Source organism: Cryptomeria japonica, chromosome 2 (genome assembly GCF_030272615.1).
Source record: "Cryptomeria japonica chromosome 2, Sugi_1.0, whole genome shotgun sequence".
Classification (NCBI taxonomy): domain Eukaryota; kingdom Viridiplantae; phylum Streptophyta; class Pinopsida; order Cupressales; family Cupressaceae; genus Cryptomeria; species Cryptomeria japonica.
Genome location: NC_081406.1, coordinates 224,530,956 through 224,552,688, shown reverse-complemented (window position 1 = coordinate 224,552,688; position 21,733 = coordinate 224,530,956). Strand labels below are relative to the sequence as shown.

Genomic DNA, 21,733 nt, shown 5'->3' with positions numbered 1-21,733 from the left:
ATGCAGTCGAAAATTGCTAGGGTCGCAATTTTAGGACACTACAAGATTAAATGGCACTTGCAACTGTAGACATAGCATGCTTAATTGATTCATCTTTTTTTGTTGGTTTCACAAAGATGCCTAATTTTTCATCACTTCTCATTTTCAATATTCTCATCATTTGCATTATCAGTTGACATTGAATTGCTAGTTTTTTTTGATAATTTTTTTTTGTGTATATTCTATTGGCATAAGTTCTAATCTATCTCCAATAAATCCTACCAGAAATATTATCCAAAACATTATTTTTCAATTTTTTAAAAAATATTTTCATGATCTTCAACAATAGAATGATTTTTATTTTCACCATGTTCATAAGGAATTTCATTTTCAACATCGAAAGGATTTTCATCTTCATCAACACTAGAAATTTCATTTTCAATATTTCTAAGTTGTTCCATTTTGTCACGAACAATATCAATCTCAACATTGCTATATCTAGCTTATAATAAATCATCACCACAAATATCATCTATAATCATATTATCCATGTCTTTCAAAGAAGGATTTGAAGATGTACCTGTATAATTTGAAAATGTATCTGGATTTGAGGATGTAGTAGGATTAGTCTCTATAATTTTATTATCTTCCACATGAACATCTTTCAGAATTGCATCATCTACATCCATCTTATGCTCCATGGGATCATCTTGAGTTTTTGTCTCTTCCATTGTCATGGATCCTAAAGTGTTAAGATTATTCATTTCTCAAATCCTCATTCTTTTATCTCTGTGTCATTTTTCTTCCTCTCTTTGTGCTCGAATTTTCTTTGTGGTCATGTCCCTCATTTGTTTCTTCTTTTGACGTTGTTTAGATCCCATGATTAACAGATATGGCTTTGAAATTATGGAATGATTGATGCCTTCAAAAAAAGGATATAAAATTGCAAAAAAAGAGCATCCACAAGACAAGAATCATAAAATAATGCATAAAAAGTTGTATAATAGGACATGTCATATTAGCGAAAATGATTGCTATAAATACAAAACTTTTTTTATTTTTTTAAAAGGGTAAAATACAAACAAGATCCCGATTTGTTTTTTTAATCGGGATCCTATATCCTAAACAGGATCCTGGTCGTAATTTGTATTTTTTTTTTTAAGGAACAAGATCTCAAATCATAAATGTTGGGATTCCGTTCGTAAAAAATCAAATTTTGGCCCAATTTTCCCTTCGGATTTTTCTTTGGGAAATGGCTTGGAGTTTCAACCCTTAGCCTTGTACCTATTTTTACTTGAAACTTGAAGGTCATATCAGTGTCCATACAAAATAATGACTTTGGACATATATTTGAACACCAATTTTTTAGAATTTTTTGAAACAATAAAAATCCATTATAGAAGAGACTCTAAATTACAAATATGTAATTTATTTTAAATTGAATTTATTTTTTTATTTTAAAAATAATTTCTAATAAAGAGGTGCATAAACTTGAAATAACAAGGTTTCTTATTTTTTAAATAGCTTTTTGTGTTTTTAAGTTAAAAAAAAAAAGTTATATGGCATCAAACTAGAGACAATTCTATACAACTTCAAAAAAAAAAAAAAATGTTATGTTTAGGTCAAGTTATGCTTGTCATACATAAAGGTTTTTCAAAACAACAATTATGCCCAATGAAAAAATAACAAAAAAAAAATTCTCATCAAAGGTGAGTGAGTTACAAATATTTTCCCAAAAGGATTCATAAAAATACTTTTATTTAGGTCAAATTATACTTTGCATACATGGCCATGGTATGGTCTTGAAAAAAGTGACTCTTAAACTATAGATTTTAGAAATGCCTATTCAAACTTAATTTCTATCATTTGGGTATTAAAATAAATTATGAATTTGGAAACTAGAATTCAAGCATTACATTTTCTTACTTTTTTCAAAATTCATTCTTTAAATGCTTCAATTTTTTAGGTCAAACAGGACGAATTCTAAGAATCAAGAAAAACACTTCTACTTTTTGGCCAAAAAGTAGGCTCAACTTCTTGCAAGCACCTTTAACATTAGGTTAGGTCTATTTTATTTCATTTATTTTTGTTTTTTTTGAGAGAGAGAGAGTGTTTAAAACTAGAATGATCCAATTTGTTTATTTAAGGTTCTGAAGTTCAAAAGAGAATGGTAACCACTATAAATTTGATCAAACCCCTAAAGGAGTGATCCTAATCCTAAGATGGACCTCATTCAAGGTGTCTTACACAAAGATATCTAACTCTTCTAGGTCGATCTCTATCATAGGGTGAGTGAAATGGGTTTTGCTCCACCCAATTATGCTACTTCGAAGCAACATGTCTTGCTATGGCATTACACATGCATTGCATTAAGTTTGTACAATAGCTATCATGTCACTAATGATATAGGGGAAAAAAATTAGTGTTACAAAAAAATTATGATTTTGTGTCCATGTCCACATCCTAAAATGTGGGCATGATAAAATAGTTCCATCAAGACAAAGACATTTGACTACAACATTAATCAACATTTCTAATTACAACCACCAAAGCACTAATACTACCTCAAAATCATACATCATTCATTTCATACAACTCATTATTTTATCTTTGTGTGCCTCAACAAAAACCTCGCCTATGGAAAAATGTTTTGTACTTTAAATAATATAATCTATAATCAAGATACTCTACATTTTTTGTTCGTGAAATTTGATAATTATATGGATGTATCATGGTACATCAACAACCTAAAATATGCATTTATTTCCACTCTTGCAAGAGGGAATCATTATGCACCTCTTAAAAAGATAATTTATAATTTTAGTCATATATATGTCACAAGTGATCCCTCTTTATTTTCAATTTGTGGAAAGCTCTCTTTTATCTCTCAAAGAATTTAATTTAGTGTCATAATCTTATCTCTTCAATTTACTAATACAGACATTTTTCTCAAAAAAACAATCAAACATTTCTCTTTATAATTTTCCAAAAGAACTAATTATTAAATACATGTTAGTCATGATGAAATATAGTTAAACACCCTAAATCAATCTAATCAACATATAATTTATGATTGATTGGTCTATAAATAAATACCATACAAAATCACATGATTTGATGATAATTGTTAATATAGACTGATTCTACCGAGGGTTTACAATTTATTGCTTAATTTGATTAAATTCTTTTAAAACTCAGTATCATAAAAAAAAATATAATCTATCACACAAAATACTAAAGTTGCCATTTTTTATTAAAGTTCAGATTCGTGAACACAACAGTCCAACAAAGACACAAAGCCTTTGAGCACACCAGACATTTTTATGTAATTGTGGAATTGATAATTACTCTCTGAGCACTCTCTTTGATGTCTGCCAAACTCTATCTCAATACTACAATCTTTACTTTTCAATTTGTTGATACATAAATTATGATTGAGATTTGTAATATCTTTCTTAAATTTTTTATTCGCAACAATATATTGTATTGTACCTTTGAAAGAAACCTTTATAAAATACATATTAATTGAAATAAGAAAAAAACTAAATATACTATACCGTATAAATCTGATGACCACATACATACCTACAAGCCATTTTATATGATAACTTTGAATACTATTACTACTTAATTTTAAAAAAGCACACATTTCCCCACAATATTTTACCAAACACTTCAACATTTAAGGAACAGTGAGAGAAGATGATTGAGATCTAAACATTAAAAAAGCAGAAAGAGACAACATGATTGAAATCAAATAAAGCATTAATGCAGTGGCAACATTAAGAAATGTCTCCCCAAATACCTTCCTAACCTTAAAATACTCTCTTTGAGAGAAGCAATCAACCAACACACTCCCAACCCTGTGAAAAATAAATCATTGCTACTGAAAAAATGCCTGTTGCCTATTGGCACAATCATGTGATTGTGAAATGTTTGAATTTTTCTGCTACAATTATTATTTCTCCCTACAACCCACATTGTTAAATCCTCTTCCCTAGGCATCTCCAATGTTAGATATAAATAATTATAATCATCGTCATCATCAATGTCTCCTTCCATTCCTCCTTTTGCCCTTGCTACTAGGATTAGGATCTTCTGACTGCACCAGAAGATAACAGTCTAAACCCTCAAAAATCCATCAGTTAATGAAATGCTCAGAAATAGTCAGTAGATCCAAACAAATTGAATCACTTACCCCAACAGAAAATGATTGGACTGTGAAAGAAGAACCGGTACCCATCATAAAGCTCTGGTTTCCCATGTCCTCCATTCTTACAGATCCAAAGCAATTCCTCTTACTGCCACAGTTGTTAGTCATTGAAGGCTTGGTATGGGATTCATTAAGGTCAGCCTCAAACATTTCCATGAACAAGCCTTGTAAGTCCTCAAAGCTTTCAGATCCGCTCGTCTACACCAAACAGATAACAATACCATCATTACAAACAACTTCATTCCAACCATTGAAATCATTGATGCCTTCTACTGCATAAAAGTGTAAAACCAGTGGGTGCAGAGGTGGGCAAAGGGAAAACAACTCCATTCAAACCATTGTAGTATTTTTTCCTCCACTGATATAAAAGATTGACAGAGCCTAGGCCAAGTAAAATAGACCAAGTGAAAAGGTCCATCTATTAATATAAAAGAGTGACAGAGCTGGGCCAAGTAAAACAGATCCACTGAAAAGGTCTTGGTATTCTCTAGGGATGTGCCAGGAGAATTTGGCATAATGGATATAAGAGCAGTTGTACTTTTTAAAAATGACTGCAAGATAATAATCATAATGTTTTTAGAGGAAATGTTCAGAAAAATTAGGCAGTTGTTATTTTTCTAAACGATGCCAGTGATATAGTTTTTTATATTCTTAAGGGCCATGTCCGAGAGAATTTGGCAAAATAGACGTGAAGGCAGTTACTTCTTTAAAGTTGACTCCAAGATAGTCTTAATGTTCCTTATGTTTTAAGGGCCCTTTAAAGTTGACTCCAAGATAGTCTTAATGTTCCTTATGTTTTAAGGGCCGTGTCCAGAGGAATTTGACAGAATAGATGTAAAGGCAGCTGGCTGTTATTCTTAAAAGGTATAATGAGATCTAATAGAACTTAATGAACAGAACATAAGAAAGGATACACTAGATGCTGCATTATTTTACTTGAACAATTTTGGAAGAATGGATAACCATGTAACTTTAACTTCAAAATAAAATGGATCAAGAAAAAAAATTAAATTGTAACTAACAAATTATAAAAAATGAATATTCTTCAAAACGCTAAATGAATATTCCTCAAAAACACCAAAATAAAATGGACGAATGAAAAAAAATTAAATTATAACTAAAATTCTTTTAAAAATGAATATTCCTCAAAACACTAAATGAATATTTCAAAAAAAAAAGAGGGATGAATTTAGAAGAATGTATACCCTAATTTAACTTTTAAAAATGTTAGAAATTCTCCAATCTAAAAGCCAAACCCAATTCATTGAAACCATTAAACTCTTTTCCTGCATTGAAATATACAGGAGGAAACGTAGTGAAGTAACTCGCCTGTGCCTTGCTATCGTTCATCATCACCATCATCTCCCCCAGAAAATCCCTCATTCCCTGCAAATCCGTTCTTGTCAAATTAAATACATTTTCAAAATCTCCTAAAACTGTTCTAATTTCTTCCAATTCTATGTGAAAAATGTTACAAAGAAAACATGAAATCCATACTTACATCATCGTCGTCGTCCTCATAAACCCCTGCATCGTAGAGAAATCTCTTATTGTCGTCGGATAAAACTGCAGAAAAGCGAAAAAGTTCCAATACATTACGTAGCCATCTAAACAAATTGAACCTGAAAAACTTAAATTTTCCAATAACTCATATTCATCAGTTACATAGGTATCTAAACAAATTGAACCTGAATAAGCCTCTTGGATCGCCTGAAACTTCTTCTTCGACTCTTCAGCAAGCTTTGCATTTCCCGACGCCGACCATCGGTCCGGATGCCATCTCTGCACAACCCAATTCCAAAACCACCTCAATTTCTCATGCCCTAATCTCACATCCCACCGACCAAATCCACAATTCTTCCCAAAATACACAGAACCAAAACCAAAAAAAAAAAAAAAATTCCAATCAATGCATCTGAAATTTAATAAAGAATTGAAAATCCAAACCATGGCAAGCTTCTTGTACGCATTTCTGAGCTCCGAAGGCCTGCAGTCGGATTTAAGCCCCAAAACCGCGTAAAAATTCTCTGCTTTGTTCTCGCCGCCGGGCATCTTAACATCCTCAGATGAATTCCAGTACTAAATCTGAATCCAATCCCGGCACATAAATTGTTATATCGACGAATTAATCGATCTGTGTTTAATTAACCATCAGCCCTCTGCTAAATTGGCCCTTTAACGTCTTCTAAAGCTGCCAAATTTAGCGGAGAGGAGAACACACGCAAAACAGGGGGCTGTGGTGCACTGAAATATAAAAGGGCAAAAACAAAGCCGCTGGATAACATCGAACAATCCAGATGGTCAGATCCTGGGGCTTCCGCGACCGTCGATCTGGTCTCATCCGACGGCTCCTGTTCATTGAGCGGCTAGATATTTTTTCGAGTCTAGACTCCAGAAGCTTCTTCGCGTATATCCAACGGCCCTGATTTCTCGAGTCACACAAGATATTCCTCGTTTGCATGATTCCCGTCGTCAATATAATAATAATTTATTTGTGCGACTAACTTTAGAAATTGATGACAATCGATCAGATTTTTTTATTGGTAAAACTCATTTGCTTTTCACGTGGTTAATTTTAAAAAAAAATTTACCATGCTGAATCAGATTTTCTCAAAATTTACCGTGCTGAATCAGATTTTCTCTTTCACCCCGTATCAGATTGTGGGATAAATATCTTCTAGCTAGAAGTGGAAATTTGGACACGGTGAATCTGATTCACAGTATAATTATAAAATAAAAATAAAGAGAATTTTGTGTGGGTCCCATTACTGCTGTGGAGATGGGCCAGTCGCTAAGTAACGTCATTGTCATGCAATTGGTAGAAAGACTTCTAGACCTCAACTTTGTCAGCCCAGGTTATGATTAGGCAACAATATCTTCTCTTGGAATTGGGTCTGGTCTGCTTAGCATGGGAAAATCAAAATTCAAATTCATGATTGGTGTACCAAGTAAGCAAATCAAAATTCAAATTCATGTTTGGTGTACCAAGTCATTGCCCCCAAATTTATGGGATGATTTGTGGAGACCCAATTGTGTGGGTTTGGAAAATTAGAGAGGGTTTGTTTGGGAGAAAATTTCATTCATTAATGTTTAGTTTATTTTGATGTAATGGTGTGATCGTATAGTTGGTTAAAGGTTTTGGGTTGGTTTCATGTAGGTCTTTAGATCATTCTTTCCATCTATTGTCATCTAGTCAAAGAGTTAGTGGTCGGCTAGTTCTAGGTCTAGTTGGTCACTTCGAAAGGTTATAGGAGGGTTGGCCTCACGTTTCAAGTCACTAAACTAACTTGTCAATTGTTGTAGGTTACCAAAAAAATAAAATTAAATGTGTAGTTTAGGTTTAGTTTTTGTTGACTCGTGAATATGAATAGTTTATTTAGTATTTATGTGTCAATATCTAATATAGTTTACATAACATTCATATGTAAATATTACTTTGATATAATGTGACTTACTTAACATTTACATGTAATCGTGATCTAAATGTAATGAATATTAAAGAGATCATTTAAAACTTTAAGAAATATATTCTTATATATCATTATTTATAATGATAATTATAAGGAGGTTCTAGTAATGTATTTAAAAAAACACTTTAAATTTATAAGAAATATTAAATATCTTTGATATGCCATTAAAAACAAATGCTTATTTTATATGAGAAGATTCTATAAAGGAAAGACTTAAAAAGTATTATTAATTTTAAAATGTCATGGATTGGGCATCTTTTCAAGTCTTTGGTACGATGTAATGGATAGGTAGTTGAAGTGGGCCTCGGTTACTAATTAATAGGGCATTAAATTAGTGTAATTTTTTGTGCCTCCATATTATTTGTAAAAGTGTGTTATTGTTATAATAATTGAATCATTAATGCTTTAAATTATAGGGACATAAATCAAATTATTAAATTTTATTAAATTAATTAAGTGAATGTGATTTGTCATGTAAGAAAGTGGGAAATCTATAAAGAACTTAGAGCAATCATAAATTTTAAATTCTATGCAAAATAAATTTATACAATCAATAGAAGACAAATTTACAATGTTTTAAAAATCAAAATCAAAATCAAAATCAAAACAAGCTATACCAAAAATTGAATTCATGATCTCCATTGTTCTTCTAGTCTTCTCGCAAATTAGCTCTCAAAACTAAGTATGCACAAAAGCAAGATGACATGATAGGACAAAGATTTTGAAGTCATGGTTAATTGAAAATGAGAAAAGATGTGGGTTTAAATAGAAAATGAAATTTGATTAAACATTGAGATTGATTTGACAATAGATAAATGAATGGACAGGATCAAATGGGACACGAAAGTTACAATTTTGGAAGACAAGAGACGCAATGCGTCAAGTTCCTGCCAATAGTGTGGTAAGTTTAGAGTAGAAAAATAAGGAAGAAGAAATATGGAGAGATAGGGATATAGAAGTCTAAGGAGGGAGAGTGGGAGAGAGAAGGGGGAGAGGCAAAGGGGAGAGAGGAAAATAGAGGGAGATAGGTAGATCGAGAGGAGATATCGATAAATAGAGGAAGAGCGAGATGGAGAGATATATAGAGATATAGATGGTGAGGTAGAGTATTAGAGAGATAGAGATATAAGAAGATATAGAGGGAGGGAGGAAGAGTGAGATACAAAGAGATAAACATAGATACAAATAAATATAGAGTAGATATATACAAATAGATATGGAGAGAGGGAGTGATAATAGGGGGAGATAGAGATAGATATGAGAAGATAAAGAGAGATAGAAGTTTCTACAATCAATTTTTGTTAGTGCTATTTTTCTCTCACTAAATAGAGCAAATTATACTTATTGTACTTTGTGAAAAACTATCATAGGGTAATTATTAATTATTGATTGCTATTTGTAGAGAAATTTATTTGTTTAGTACAATGAGTGAACGTGCAAGGCTATTCCATATAATATATAATAATAAACATATCTTTATTATATACTATATTGTATTTTTATTTAATAATTCATATTATAAAACATAATATAATAATAAATGTAAATATAAATTCTATATTAAAAAAATGATTTTACTATGAATAAAGTATTATTATTTATTTTGATTAATTTAATTTATATTGTATTTTAAATTATTTCAAATTATTATAATATTTTTGTTGTTAAATATTTGATTTGTCAAAATTAAAATTAAAAAAATATAAACATCCTCATCCTCAAAATTTAAATGTGGATGGTTAAAGGAGAAAAGGAAATGTATGAGGGTTAGAGGGGAGTTAGAGAAGGTTTATGTTGATGCTAGATATACGAGATTGTTTGAGTGAAACAAAAGGTAACGTATTGTAGTGTTGAAAATCGATTTGGTGATAAAGGAAGTAATTATGATAATTGTAATGACATAAAATATTGATACATATACAAATAAAATTTCTATTTGTATTTTCTTCATGATGAAATTCAAGGCAGTAGACTTTAATTTAGTAGCAGATTGAAGTAGAATTTTTTGTCAAGTCTAAAATGATTGGTTAATTTTCCATTTCAAAAGAAAAACACATGCATTGTATTCATAGGTGAATACCATAATGGTAAGTTTGTCTTTATAGAAAATTTGTTTGATGTTTTCTTCGACATATAGGTTACTCAGAGTTAAACCCTTGCAACAATAAGACGGTTTAAGAAATTGGCACGATTGATTCGTTTAGAGTAACATTTGCATAGTAACATTTGCATAGTATTACTCTTAGTTCAGTATAAATTTATTGTGGGAAAATAATTAAACTTAAAAAGATGAAAATAAAATAAAACTAAAATTACTAATGACAATGCTATCTTAATTTATTCTATTATTTTAATTTTAAACATTAAAAATTTATGAAAGGTTAAGTTTTTACCTATTTATTTTAATTTACCTTATTTCCAAACTCTTCAAACCAATTTTAATTATTAACTATGCTATGGCAACATATATATCTGGAGAGAGATGATACAAATTTTTATTAATAGTAATGATAGAATAATGTTGCTCACCTAATTTATTTATACATTAAATCTATGCTATTAATAATGTGTGCCCAGTGAATGACAAACCTATGGGCGTGAATGAAAATCTACATGAACATAAATAAATGGGCAAAAATGAACTCATTGGAGAAAAATTTGAATGCGCATTTGATGTAGTAATATCTCACAGATTTGAATGATTTATGGTTAAAAAGTTGATTAAAAAATATTTTAAAAATGATAATTTGATTCTACACTGAGTGAAATTAAGGGTAACATGTGGAATCTTATTTTAATTTAATAAAATATTGTATTCAGAATTTAATCGTAAATTCAAATATGTGATATTCAAAAAATAAAAATAAATTTTACATCCACTGTTGTATTATAGATCAACAAAAAGAAATAAAAATAAGATTTATATAGTTATGTAAAATAAAAAATAAATAGAAATATTAGAAATTTCATTCAAAAAAAATAAATTCATTGAACAATAAGTATAACAAAATTTATTGGAAAACAAGTGGCATAATTTTGTAACTAACACTTATAAAACAAAAGTCTTTGATATTTTTAATAAATTTTAAGATAATGTAATAACTAAAATTTATCAAAGACATAAAAGAATAGAATAAAATAAAATTATATATGATTAAAATACACGCATCACATAATAAAAAGTATATATAAAAAATAAATGCATATAATACAAATAAACCACTAAATTAAATTAAAGAACTGAATAAAATGATTTTTTTTAGTTTTGTAATATATTGTATGATGATGAGTGAGCTTTAATCGCTGACATCATATCTTTTTTGAGTTTGAGCCAACATATGAAATGTTTTGAATAATTATTAGTTTTTCATTATGATTAATAATTTCTCTTAAATTTTATATAAGATTATTATTCAAATATATTATTGCAAAATAGATTTTGAACTACTTTGCTTTATTGAAATCTGCTATAATAGTTTCTCAACTACTATGTTTTATTGGAAATAAAACTATTTCATTGTCTGGCAAACAAATGAAACAACCCGTTCAGAGCATTGGACAGGCAGCTGAAAAGTGGGCACATGGCATATAAGGATAGCTTAATTTGCACATTTGGCATTTGTTTTATGTATATGGGGCACATGCTTATGATTATAAACAAATTGATCCATCTTCCCCAATTTTTCCAACCTTGGACAAGGAGTAAACGCAGTGAGCGTTGAAATCATATACAGAGAAGAGGATGCTCCATTTTTGTATGCTAAGCACAAAACCTAATTATTTCCCCTTTTTGTTTTGGGTGTGGTTCGCAGGCAGTGCCGGGGTGTCATGTACGCAGGCAAGAAACACTAAGCAGGTGGGCACTCTGGCAGAGTTCACGGTGGCGGAAGAGCATCTGTTGGCGTTGAAGCCCACCAATTTGTCTTTCGAGGAAGCTATGAGTTTAACACTTGCGATCTTAACCGCACTGCAGGCATTCGATACAATTGATTTTCAAAAGGGACAGCGCGTTTTTATTGTGGGAGGAGTAGGCTACGTCGGCACTCTGGCGATTCAGCTGGCAAAGCATGTTTTCGAAGCTTCTAGAATTGTTTCGACTTGCAATGCAAGGAAAGAGGAGTTTGTGAAAAGTCTGGATTGTCATTTGCTTGGGTTTTGGATTTTTATAGTCGCAGAAGGGTTTTCAGGTTATATTGCTTTGAAGTCATTCAATTTGGTTAAAAATTTGAGGTACAGGAAGAATGGCTTCGTTTTCCCGTCCCTTTTCATGTTCTAATTTGCCCAGGAATTTTCGCATTGAATGGAAATTTAGGCCAAACTGTCAGTTACGGCAGGGTGTCAATTGTATTTTACCCAATTTGAAAATTAAAGCTAATCACAATTTCTTAATTTTCTTATAATTAAAAGAATTTTTATACCAGGAACGAGTTCAGCTGTATCCCTGGTTTTATTTAGAACCCTCTTTTTATATTTCAGATTTTCCATTTAATTCATTTTTGTTACATTCATTTTTGTTTATTGTAACATGCCAGATAAATTTTGAATAAATTTTGAAACCTGCAGAATTTTGCTTTTTGGAAACCACTAAGCATTACATTGTTTACAATGGCTGAGCGTAACACCCAACACAGCTTCACGCCTAAACTAAAGAAACAGATTTAGAAAAACGCCTCTGCTCTAAACTAAAGAAACGGATTTAGAAAAGAGAAATAAACCTGAAAAAACAGCTACAAAACAGAGGATTTGGTTCTCGTTAAATTTCTTTGCACCGTTTGCCGCAAGAATGAAGACTCCAACAATTGCACAGATTTAGGATCAGAAACAAGGGTTTTCTAAACATACCTCTTTAGTACTCAAATAAAAGTATCCGCTTCTCTTGGCTGCCTGAAATAAGCCACTGCTAAGTTTTTATGTATTTGCAGAACACCACAAACCAACAGTTGATTTAGAAACAGCTAGAAACATCGATAGACAAACAAAGCTACCACACAAATATGCATTAATGCGATGTCAAGTTACACAGCTCTTGCAATGGACCTCTGTAAAAGTTATGTCAAGTTACAGAGCTCTTTAGAATGGTATTCCAATAGTTTTGTGGACAGACGTAGCGAAAGGAGCTAGAAAACATGGAAATAAATAAACAATTGAACTTATTTGTCTGGGAAGTTTCCAGATAATCACCTTTTCCAGAAAATGCATCAAATCCCATACGCATTTAATGATTTTGATTTATTGCATTCTTAAAGTTTTTGGGTTTATTTATTTTCTTATTATTAATTGCATTTAATCAAATATTTTAACGGCATTCACCAATCATATTAAACATAAATACTATCATATTAAGTATTATTCCAATTTAAATTTGTTAACATTTCCTTCAGCATTCAACCTCTCAAAATTCTTATTGCTCATTGGACAAGGGGAAAAAGTAAATTGCATCAAACCAATGGGTTAGTTTCTGCCGTTGGCAGGAACTAATAAAGACAAAGACCAGATTTAGCAAGTTGAGAGAGGAAGTGAAGAAGAAAGTAGAAACTCACGAATTGGAAAGACCAGATTTAGCAAGTTGAGAGAGGAAGTGAAGAAGAAAGTAGAAACTCACGAATTGGAAGGGAAGAAGAAATTAGCAAGTTTAAAAGATAAAGGTGGAGTTTAAATAAATAAATTAAATTAAATTTATTTTTACTCACATATTGAAGATAATTACATAAATATAAGATCTATTTAATTAGAGAGATTTTGAAAAAGATTAAATAGTAAAAGAATTATTTAATCTAGAAGAGTAATTAATTAAAGATTAAATAATTAACATAATCATTTAATCAAAAAGGAACACTAGTTAGGGGTTAAATAATTGAAATAATTATTTAATCATGGAAGAATAATTAGTTGATGCGAGATTACTGAATCGAAATTGTTTGATTAAAGAGGAATAATTAATTTTAATTAAATAATATAAAATTATTTAATTAAATAATAAATTAAAAAATTATTTGAGAATTAGTTCTTTATTTAATTAGTTGAGAAGAAGATTAATTAAAATATCACTGCAGGTTTGGACAATTTTTACTATGTACATTTTGCCCCTCTTTGAGACAATGCGAATTTGAGCATTTTTTCAAAGAAAAATTGAAAGATCATGCCCCAATAGCCAAAGGGATGGAGGTAGGATGCTCCCTCGAGAGATTGTTTATACATGAAAGGAATGGATGATCTCTTGATAGAAGATGACGAATGTGAGATAAAAGAAGAAGAAAGAGAAGAATGGTTAGTAAGACGTGAAGAATGTTAGTTGATTGTAGATAAGGGTTAGTCGATATTAGATGAATAAATTATCAATTGATCAGATAGAATAGATAGCATGAGATTGATTGACTGATCAAATTGAGTTTGGTTGATTTATAAAGATCTTGATTGATAATGTGTGTTGATTGGTTTGATTGATAATGTCTAGTTTCAAGAAGGATAGATCTTGTATAAGACAAGCGTCAAGTGTCTAGCTTCAATAAAGATGCATTCTGTATAAGACAAGAAATAGTTGGTAGATCAAGATGATTTGATATGAAATGATGATTTGATAATTAAGATTGATTGATTAATTGATAAAAGAAATGTTAGCTAGAATAAAGATTAGTGGGTAAGTGACCCGTGATGGTGATCAAAAAGGGGGGTATAAGTGGCCGTGTTTTTTTTTGAAATCAACTAAACCTAAACTTGGAGCTATTTGAGACTCATCCACTCAAAATTTGAGGATTAAAAAAGAACAAGCATTGTAACACTCCGAATCTAGTTTCCAAACTACTATTTTTTTTCAAAAATGGATAAGATTAAGGGGGTCAAATATTTTGTGCACACAAAAGTGTTCCTATTTTTTTTAGCAAAACATAACATAGTGTCTAGTGTGCGCGTCAAAAAAATTATAGTTACATTAAGTATTTTGAAAAACCCTTTGGTAGAAAGATAGTTAAGAGTGGGTACTAGAAGTTTGCGTATTTTTTTGTTGAGTTTTTTTTTTTATGATTTTTCAAAGTGGACACATCTTGAAAACTAGATAATTGTTTGTGCACATCACATAACTTGCATCAAAATAATCTAAAATTCAATTTATTTATTTTTAAGTGTAAAGAATGAAGTGTAGAACAATGATATCTAATTTGTTTCAAATTTGAACAAGTAATTCAAAAGCTATTAAAAAAATGGTACACATATGTCTTTGAGAACTCTAGAGACATTAGTAAAAGAAATTAAAAATTAATGTTAATGTTGTTCAAATCCAAAAAAAAATATGGTTAGAAAACTTAGAAGATAAGTGAAATTATGGTGGTAATTTTACAAATATCCACTTGATAATGTGTAAACTTGATGATAAAGTTGAGAAACCAAATTAGAAGAAGAAAACATGTAAAAAGGAGGGAAATGAAGCTTTCAATCCTAAGACTTGTCATCCAAGGCTAAGTATAAGGAAAAACTTATACGTGCTATTTCAATTAATAACATGTGCGCATTATTTAAAAAAAAACACGTATGCATTTTAATGCGAAAAAACATGCACACATATTAACACATATATGTTATGATTAGCAAGGAAAACATGTACGCGTTTTGCTTACATTAGGCTAAAAAAAGAACATGGCCTCAGATGCTAATTCCTTTGGCCTTCCCTTAGTTTTCTTATCAGGATATATACATAAAATATAACATTTAAGTATAAGTTACTTATACTTCAAGTTATATCTTATGTATATATTGTCAAAATGGTTGAGAATGGTTTTAGATCTCTAGGAGTCATAATGCAGATTCTGGATTTTAGGAGATCTTTTAATTTTTCAAACTTAGTCAAATTTCAATAATCAATGGGTTTCTATCACCATTCTCTTGCTATCTCTCTATCTCACGCTCTTTGTCTCCCCCAAGCTTTAGACCTATCTATTTTCCTATCTCTCTTCTTCTCCACGCTCTCTCCTCTCTCTCGAAGCTCTAGATATTATAATTTCTTGCACTCAGTCAAATTTCAGTAATCATTAAACTCCTATTATTAAAATCTCTCTATATATCTATTTCACTCTCTTAGTCTTCATCTCTAGACCTATCTCTCTTCCTATCATTCTCCCTCTCCCGCTCTCCCCCATATTTCTATATCATTCTCTCCTCTCTCCCCAGTGTCTAAACCTCTCTCTCTCTCTCTCTCTCTCTCTCTCTCTCTCTCTCTCATGCACACACACACACACACACACACACTCACACACACACACACAAAAAAAAATCTCCCTCTCACCCTCTCTCTCTATTTCTACATCCCTTCCTCCTTCCCTCTAGCTCTCTACTTACCCATCTATTTGTACTCTCCATCTCCCCTCTCTCTTTCTATATTTATCTCCTCTCTCTCTCTCTCTATCCATATATCTTCCATCCTACTCTATTTATCTCTTCTCTCCCTCTCTCTACCTACCTCTCTTTCCATCACTCTCTACTTTTATCTCCCCTAAATCTCTACCTCCTTTCATCCATACTACTATGTATCTCACCTTTCTCTCTTTATCCATACCTTTGTCTCCCTGTCTCATCCTTCCTCCCTTCCTCCTTCAGGCTCTCCATACTCTCTCTCTCTCTCTAACTACTTATCTACGTCTACCCTCCCTCTCTTTGAATACCTCTCCTTCCCTCCCTCGCTTTGAATACCTCTCCTTCTCTCCCTTCCTTCAACTCTCCCCTCCACTTCTGTCTATCTCACCTCTCTCTATCTAATTCCTCCCTCTCAAATTATCACTATTGTTGAGTGAATGTTTTGTCACCAATGTACCAATGACAAAATATGTATTTCACACACAACTATGTTGATACAAATTCTCTCCTCTCATCAAGAGGAGGTTCCCTAGTAGAATTTGGGTATTTCAACAACTTTGAAATGAAATTTGAGGGGTAATCTTAAGGCATATAATTCCCTTTTTTCATAATTCACGTATATCCCCTTGATGAAAATTTCTTACAAAATAACCAACTAAAGAAACTTGCATACAATGACTAAATTATATCTCTAGAACTACATAAGCACAAAGTCTTATGTGATTACCATCTAACCTTCAAATAAATTACAATTATAACTAATATAGCTTGTAGCTCAAAGTATTCAAGATTTATATATATATATATATATATATATATATATATATATATATATGAAACTTTCGATAATATAAAGTAATCAACAATAGTACAAAGCCTATTACCTAATCATTGTATCACAATACTAATTTCTAAATATGAAAATAGGTCAAAGTCTATTTGCCACAATTTAGATGCTCTTTTAATCACATGAATAAAAATGCCACTAGTATCAAGGAATTAAAGAACATATATAAGCAATGAACATAGGAACATCCACTCATATAAACAATCTTCAACCCAACACAAAGTCTGGAATCAAAAGGAATCACTTTTTTTATTTGCTTGATTGAATCTTCACAACAAAAATCTCAAAGTCTTAGTTGAGGCAACAATTCGATAGAGTTTTTGCTTAGCATAAAAAAGATAAATATTTACAAATGAGTTTCCTCCTTTTATAGGAAAGGAGTAGAGAAAAATGTGGGTCCAGTTGAGTAATTCAACTATAGAGTCCTATTTGACTACATCTACTACATAAAATGAAAATGCAACTGCAAGAAAATTTGCAGTAAGAAATGATGCAACTACATGAAAACTACAGTGTCAATGACACTTTATTCTTTTATTTTCCCCCCTCATTGATTTTCTGGAATTCCTTGAACCTTGCCAGCATAGCTTGTATCTCAGATTTGTCTAGTCTTGAAGTCACATTTGAAATAGCATGAATAGGAGAGATGGAATCCCCGACTTCTACATAAGTCATTTTAGCCTTCTTCAAAACTGATGCAAGATCATATAAGTTCACTTGAATTTCAATCAACTTATTGAATGGTGCCAAAGAAAATTGATCATCTACCAACTAGTCAATCATGGTGAGGAATTCCTATTTGATGGTCTCATTGGGTAAAACCTTTTGTTTTGTATCAATTAATTGGCAAGGTAATTCTGATATCCCTGATGAAATGTTTGTGATTGCATCAGCACATTCTTTCTTATCCTAATTCATGTCCTTTACGAGTATTTTCATTAGCTCATCCTTGTGTGTCAATATTGATCGGGTTGGGATGTACCTGCCCTAAGTCAATACTATGTTGTTATCAACAAGGATGTCTACTCAGTACTCTCTCATTTTATCCCAAAGCCCTAAATCTTTCTCAAGTTCTATTATTTCTTAGGATAATAGAGATTGTACATCATGAACCTATACTTGAGCATTTTCAAAATCTATCAAAAGCTTGATTGCAGAATCAATGAGATGTGTTCCTTTTGAATTCAAGCGATTGATCCATTCTTCCATTACTCTACCCCTTGTACCTAGTCACTCTACTTTTTTGAGTGCTTCTGTGTCAATTGAAGAGACTATTGGTTGCACCTTTTGTAATGACTACATAATTTTATGAAGAATGCTAGTCAGTTGTTCACATTTTTGCTTCCATTCATTTTTCTCACCCCTTTCCTGATCAAATCTTCACATGAGAGAATTGAAAGTAGTTTGAGATTCTTGCTTAGCATTCTCATGTGTCTCTATACCAAGTTCTACAGTCTGCATAATATAATCCATAGGTTGAATGTTGTCATTGTCCTTATTTGAAGACGAAACCAAGACCTCAACGTATTTCCTTTTGCTTACTAGGTCAACCAAGATTCTAGACACAGTCTTGGGCTTCTTGGTGACTTTTTGCTTGACAGGACCCAATTGATCAAAATCAAAATCATATGATGAGATTACCTACTTCTTTCTTTTGGGTGCCACCATATCCAACCATGGAGAAAGACTTGACTTCATTGTCGAAGTTCTAGTATCAGTTTGCGCAGTCACAAATACTTGTGTTGTAGCCTGGCTTGAAGTTATAACAGCCTAGGACACTGGCACAAGGGAAGTTGTATCAACAACATTAGGAACTTGAAAAGAAGATGTTGCTGCTATAGTGGTAGAAACCAATAGCGGAGTCGTTGTAGTGATAACGATAGAAACAAGTGGTGGAGCCTCTACAGTAACAACGCTTGAAGGAAGTATCACTATTTGTTTCTCTTGAGACATATGTTCCATTGCTTCTGTAAAGTCTAAGATTGAAGATTCAATCATAGACGCAAGTACATCATTAAAACTTGGAAGGCTTGACAAAGTTACAAATTCTTCATCATCTTCTTCAACATCTAAGCCTTCATCATCTCGTTCCTCATCCTCTTCATCTCAATCAGACTCAATGAAATGAATGGTTACCTGAGTTGAAGAAGGAACCTGTGTTGTTGTAGAAATGGTAGTAACTAGCAATGGAAGTGATTCTCCCGCATCTTGCATTTCTTCTTCCTATGGTATCTCTCCCTCTTCTTATCCCTTTTTTGATTCTTGTAATGTCGGTTCCTCGGAATTATCCTTTTGTGCATCTTGAGATGAGGATTTTCCTTTCTTTGGCCCCTTGATAGTGAACCTGTATGTAGGTTTCTTTCCCTTTGACCTAGGAGATGAAATTGGTGGCAGCTCCTATGGATCTTGTCTATTCTTAGTTCTCATTTATGATATCTTCCCCACATGAAATTCATCATCCTACTCATTACTTGAACTTGTAGGAAATTGTTTCATCCTTATGCCCTTTTTAAGTAGCCATGCATTAGTTTTTGCCTTGATGTGGGCAAATCTTGTAGAAATGGATTAATTTTCCTTCTATGACCCTTGTATAGGTGGAAGAGGAGTATTAGCAATGTTGTTCTTGAAATAAATAGGGTCCACAACATCATCAGTAGTATCTGTTGGTATTTTGGTATGGTTTTGTCATTGATGTCAACACCTACTAAAACACTAGCACTTTGGAGATCCAATAGCATTCACAAGAAAGCAAGTAACTATTGCACAGTTACTGGTATATGGTTCACCGACAGGATATAATGATCACCAGCACTCGAAATTATGTGGAAGACACTTGGTAATGTCGAAGACGTTGTTTGGACATCTTGTCCTGGAGTTTTGTTCATTGGTATATTCATATTTGCATATTTGCTTTTACCGGCAAATAGGTCCAGGGTTACGTAGGGTTACATTGGCAGGTTTATCTTTTCCAGATCAGCATGGCACGCTAAGGAAATGATTAATTATTGTTGTAAATGCATTAAGCTAACATGTTCAATCAGTTATTTCATCGGATATTATATTATTTGTAAAATGTTTTTATTGTAATATCTTGTAGAGCCGACCTACTAAAATTGGTCTTAGGTTATGGTATTAATATAAGATCTTAATTGTAAGATCAAATGTGGAATGCGAAAAAGAATTGTGTGAAGGTATATGTGAGATTAAGCATAGCTATACATGAAGACATCATTTGAAGGTGAAGCTAGGTTTTTGAGAAAGCATATTAGCATTACACCGGTACTGAATCCAGCATATGGAGATGCTATTTTATGTAGTACATTCTTATTGGATTTAACCATCCAACTGTAGTTAGTGTGACTCCCATTTTGTGACTGAGAAGTGAACTCTAGGCTGTTGGCCTTTCTACATGTGCAGACCCCATTTATGTACACTTTCTATCTGCAGTAGTATCATCTGATTGTGGGTAAGGTTTCCCACCATGGTTTTTCCCCTTACAAGGTTTCCACGTACAAATATTGGTGTCATGTATTGTGGATGACTTTGTGTTTATGTTTTATGCATTAATGTTTATCAGTATAGCTATTAACTGTTAAAACTTTTTATCGACATACTTAACTGGTTTACCGGTATTAAGCATTAAGTTGGTTAAGTTGTTTTTGGTTTGAAATTAGTTGACAACTGATTCACCCCCCTCTCAATTATCTCCGAGACCTAACAATTGGTATCAGAGCTTAGTCCTCTTTTGCAGAAGTTTAACAACTTGAGGAGATCCAATGTCTACTTATTTCAGGAAGGATAGTCCTAAACTTGATGGAACCAACTATGGCATATGGAAGATCAAAATGGAGACACATCTAAATTGCATTGGCAAAGACATCTAGGAAGTTACAAAGAAAGGTTACACTGCTGATGTACCTGGTTAGCCCAGTCCAACTACCTTGGCTAAAGATGAGGAAAATGATTGCAAAGCAAGAGAAGCACTTTTGAGTGCATTATCAGAGCAACAAATCATGGGATTATCAGATAGGTCTACTACTAAAGCTATTTGGGATCATTTGGAAACACTGAATGAAGGAGATTCCACAGTCAAAATTGCAAAACTTGAAAGCTTCAGGGTCAGGTATGAACATCTGAAAATGGAAGAAGATGAAAGGATTTCTGCTTTTATGGAAAGAGTAAATGAAATTGTTTTGGGTATTAAATGTTGTGGAGGAACCTTAAGTGAGGATGAAATTGTTTCAAAAATCTTAAGAGGATTGCCACTGGCATATAAAATGAAGGTTACTGCTATAAATGAGTTAAGAACAATGCCTAATACATCAGTAACTAGGGATACATTGATTGGAAAACTTTCAATTTTTGAAATTGAAGAATTTGGTCCTATTGCTACTATAAAGACAGATTTAGCCTTTAAAGCATCAACATCATCTGCTCCATCATTTGACAAATCTAATTGGAAAGCCTTTTATGCAAGAGAACTTGAAGAAAGCAGGAAAGAAAATGAAGAACTTGAAGAACTTGAAGCACTATTTGCAAGGAAAATGCCTGAAGGTCCAATTGGAAGTAAGTATGAAGGTAAAGCACCCTTTAAATGTTTTAACTGCAATAAGATTGGTCATATGGCTTCGAGATGCCTTGATAGACATGCTAGACTAAGAGAAGAAGCTAGAAGGACATACAAGCCTAATCCTGAATATCAGAGATACATATTCAAGAAGAACAAAGACAAATCTTGTTACATTGTTGATGAAGGTGTGACTGATGGTTCTGATGAGGATCTAGTAGACAATGGATGAGTTTTTGTTGCTATAACAGAAGATCAACTGACACCTACTGTTCAATCAGTAGAACAAGCCCTAGCAGCTAAAGTTGAAGTAA

The 21,733-nt window shown here is 32.1% G+C and overlaps 2 protein-coding genes across 5 annotated transcripts; one reads left to right on the top strand and one right to left on the bottom strand.

Annotated features, from left to right (window-relative positions):
- Window positions 1–3,699: 3,699 nt before the first annotated feature.
- On the bottom strand, window positions 3,700–6,442 carry LOC131048675 (uncharacterized). 4 transcript variants are annotated; one of them, XM_057982722.2, is made up of 6 exons: window positions 6,140–6,442; window positions 5,881–5,974; window positions 5,694–5,719; window positions 5,522–5,578; window positions 4,178–4,390; window positions 3,700–4,101 (listed from the first exon to the last, which is right to left on the bottom strand). In XM_057982722.2, the coding sequence occupies exons 1-6, from the start codon at window positions 6,242–6,244 to the stop codon at window positions 3,745–3,747; spliced, it is 852 nt and encodes a 283-aa protein (XP_057838705.2). In that variant the 5' UTR covers window positions 6,245–6,442; the 3' UTR covers window positions 3,700–3,744. The 4 variants fall into 4 exon arrangements, with proteins under 4 accessions (XP_057838705.2, XP_057838704.2, XP_057838707.1 ...); XM_057982721.2 differs by having other exon boundaries at window positions 5,694–5,758; window positions 6,140–6,440; XM_057982724.2 differs by having other exon boundaries at window positions 3,700–4,081; window positions 6,140–6,438.
- Window positions 6,443–8,536: 2,094 nt separating this feature from the next.
- LOC131859834 (NADPH-dependent alkenal/one oxidoreductase, chloroplastic-like) lies at window positions 8,537–11,938 on the top strand. Its single transcript, XM_059213994.1, has 3 exons — window positions 8,537–8,563; window positions 11,099–11,246; window positions 11,475–11,938. Exons 1-3 carry the CDS (start codon window positions 8,537–8,539, stop codon window positions 11,936–11,938), a joined length of 639 nt encoding a protein of 212 aa, XP_059069977.1.
- Window positions 11,939–21,733: the final 9,795 nt, after the last annotated feature.

What these genes read in the sequence shown, in the direction of transcription:
- LOC131048675 (XM_057982721.2), bottom strand. Translation starts at nt 6,244, where the DNA reads ATGCCCGGCGGCGAGAACAAAGCAGAGAATTTTTACGCGGTTTTGGGG. An exon ending in CGTACAAGAAGCTTGCCATG is followed by an intron (nt 5,975 to 6,139) that starts GTTTGGATTTTC and finishes TGGGTTGTGCAG; the next exon opens with AGATGGCATCCGGACCGATG. An exon ending in TCCAATCATTTTCTGTTGGG is followed by an intron (nt 4,102 to 4,177) that starts GTAAGTGATTCA and finishes TTGAGGGTTTAG; the next exon opens with ACTGTTATCTTCTGGTGCAG.
- LOC131859834 (XM_059213994.1), top strand. Translation starts at nt 8,537, where the DNA reads ATGCGTCAAGTTCCTGCCAATAGTGTG. An exon ending in AAGTTCCTGCCAATAGTGTG is followed by an intron (nt 8,564 to 11,098) that starts GTAAGTTTAGAG and finishes ATTGCAAAATAG; the next exon opens with ATTTTGAACTACTTTGCTTT. An exon ending in AGCTGAAAAGTGGGCACATG is followed by an intron (nt 11,247 to 11,474) that starts GCATATAAGGAT and finishes TGTGGTTCGCAG; the next exon opens with GCAGTGCCGGGGTGTCATGT.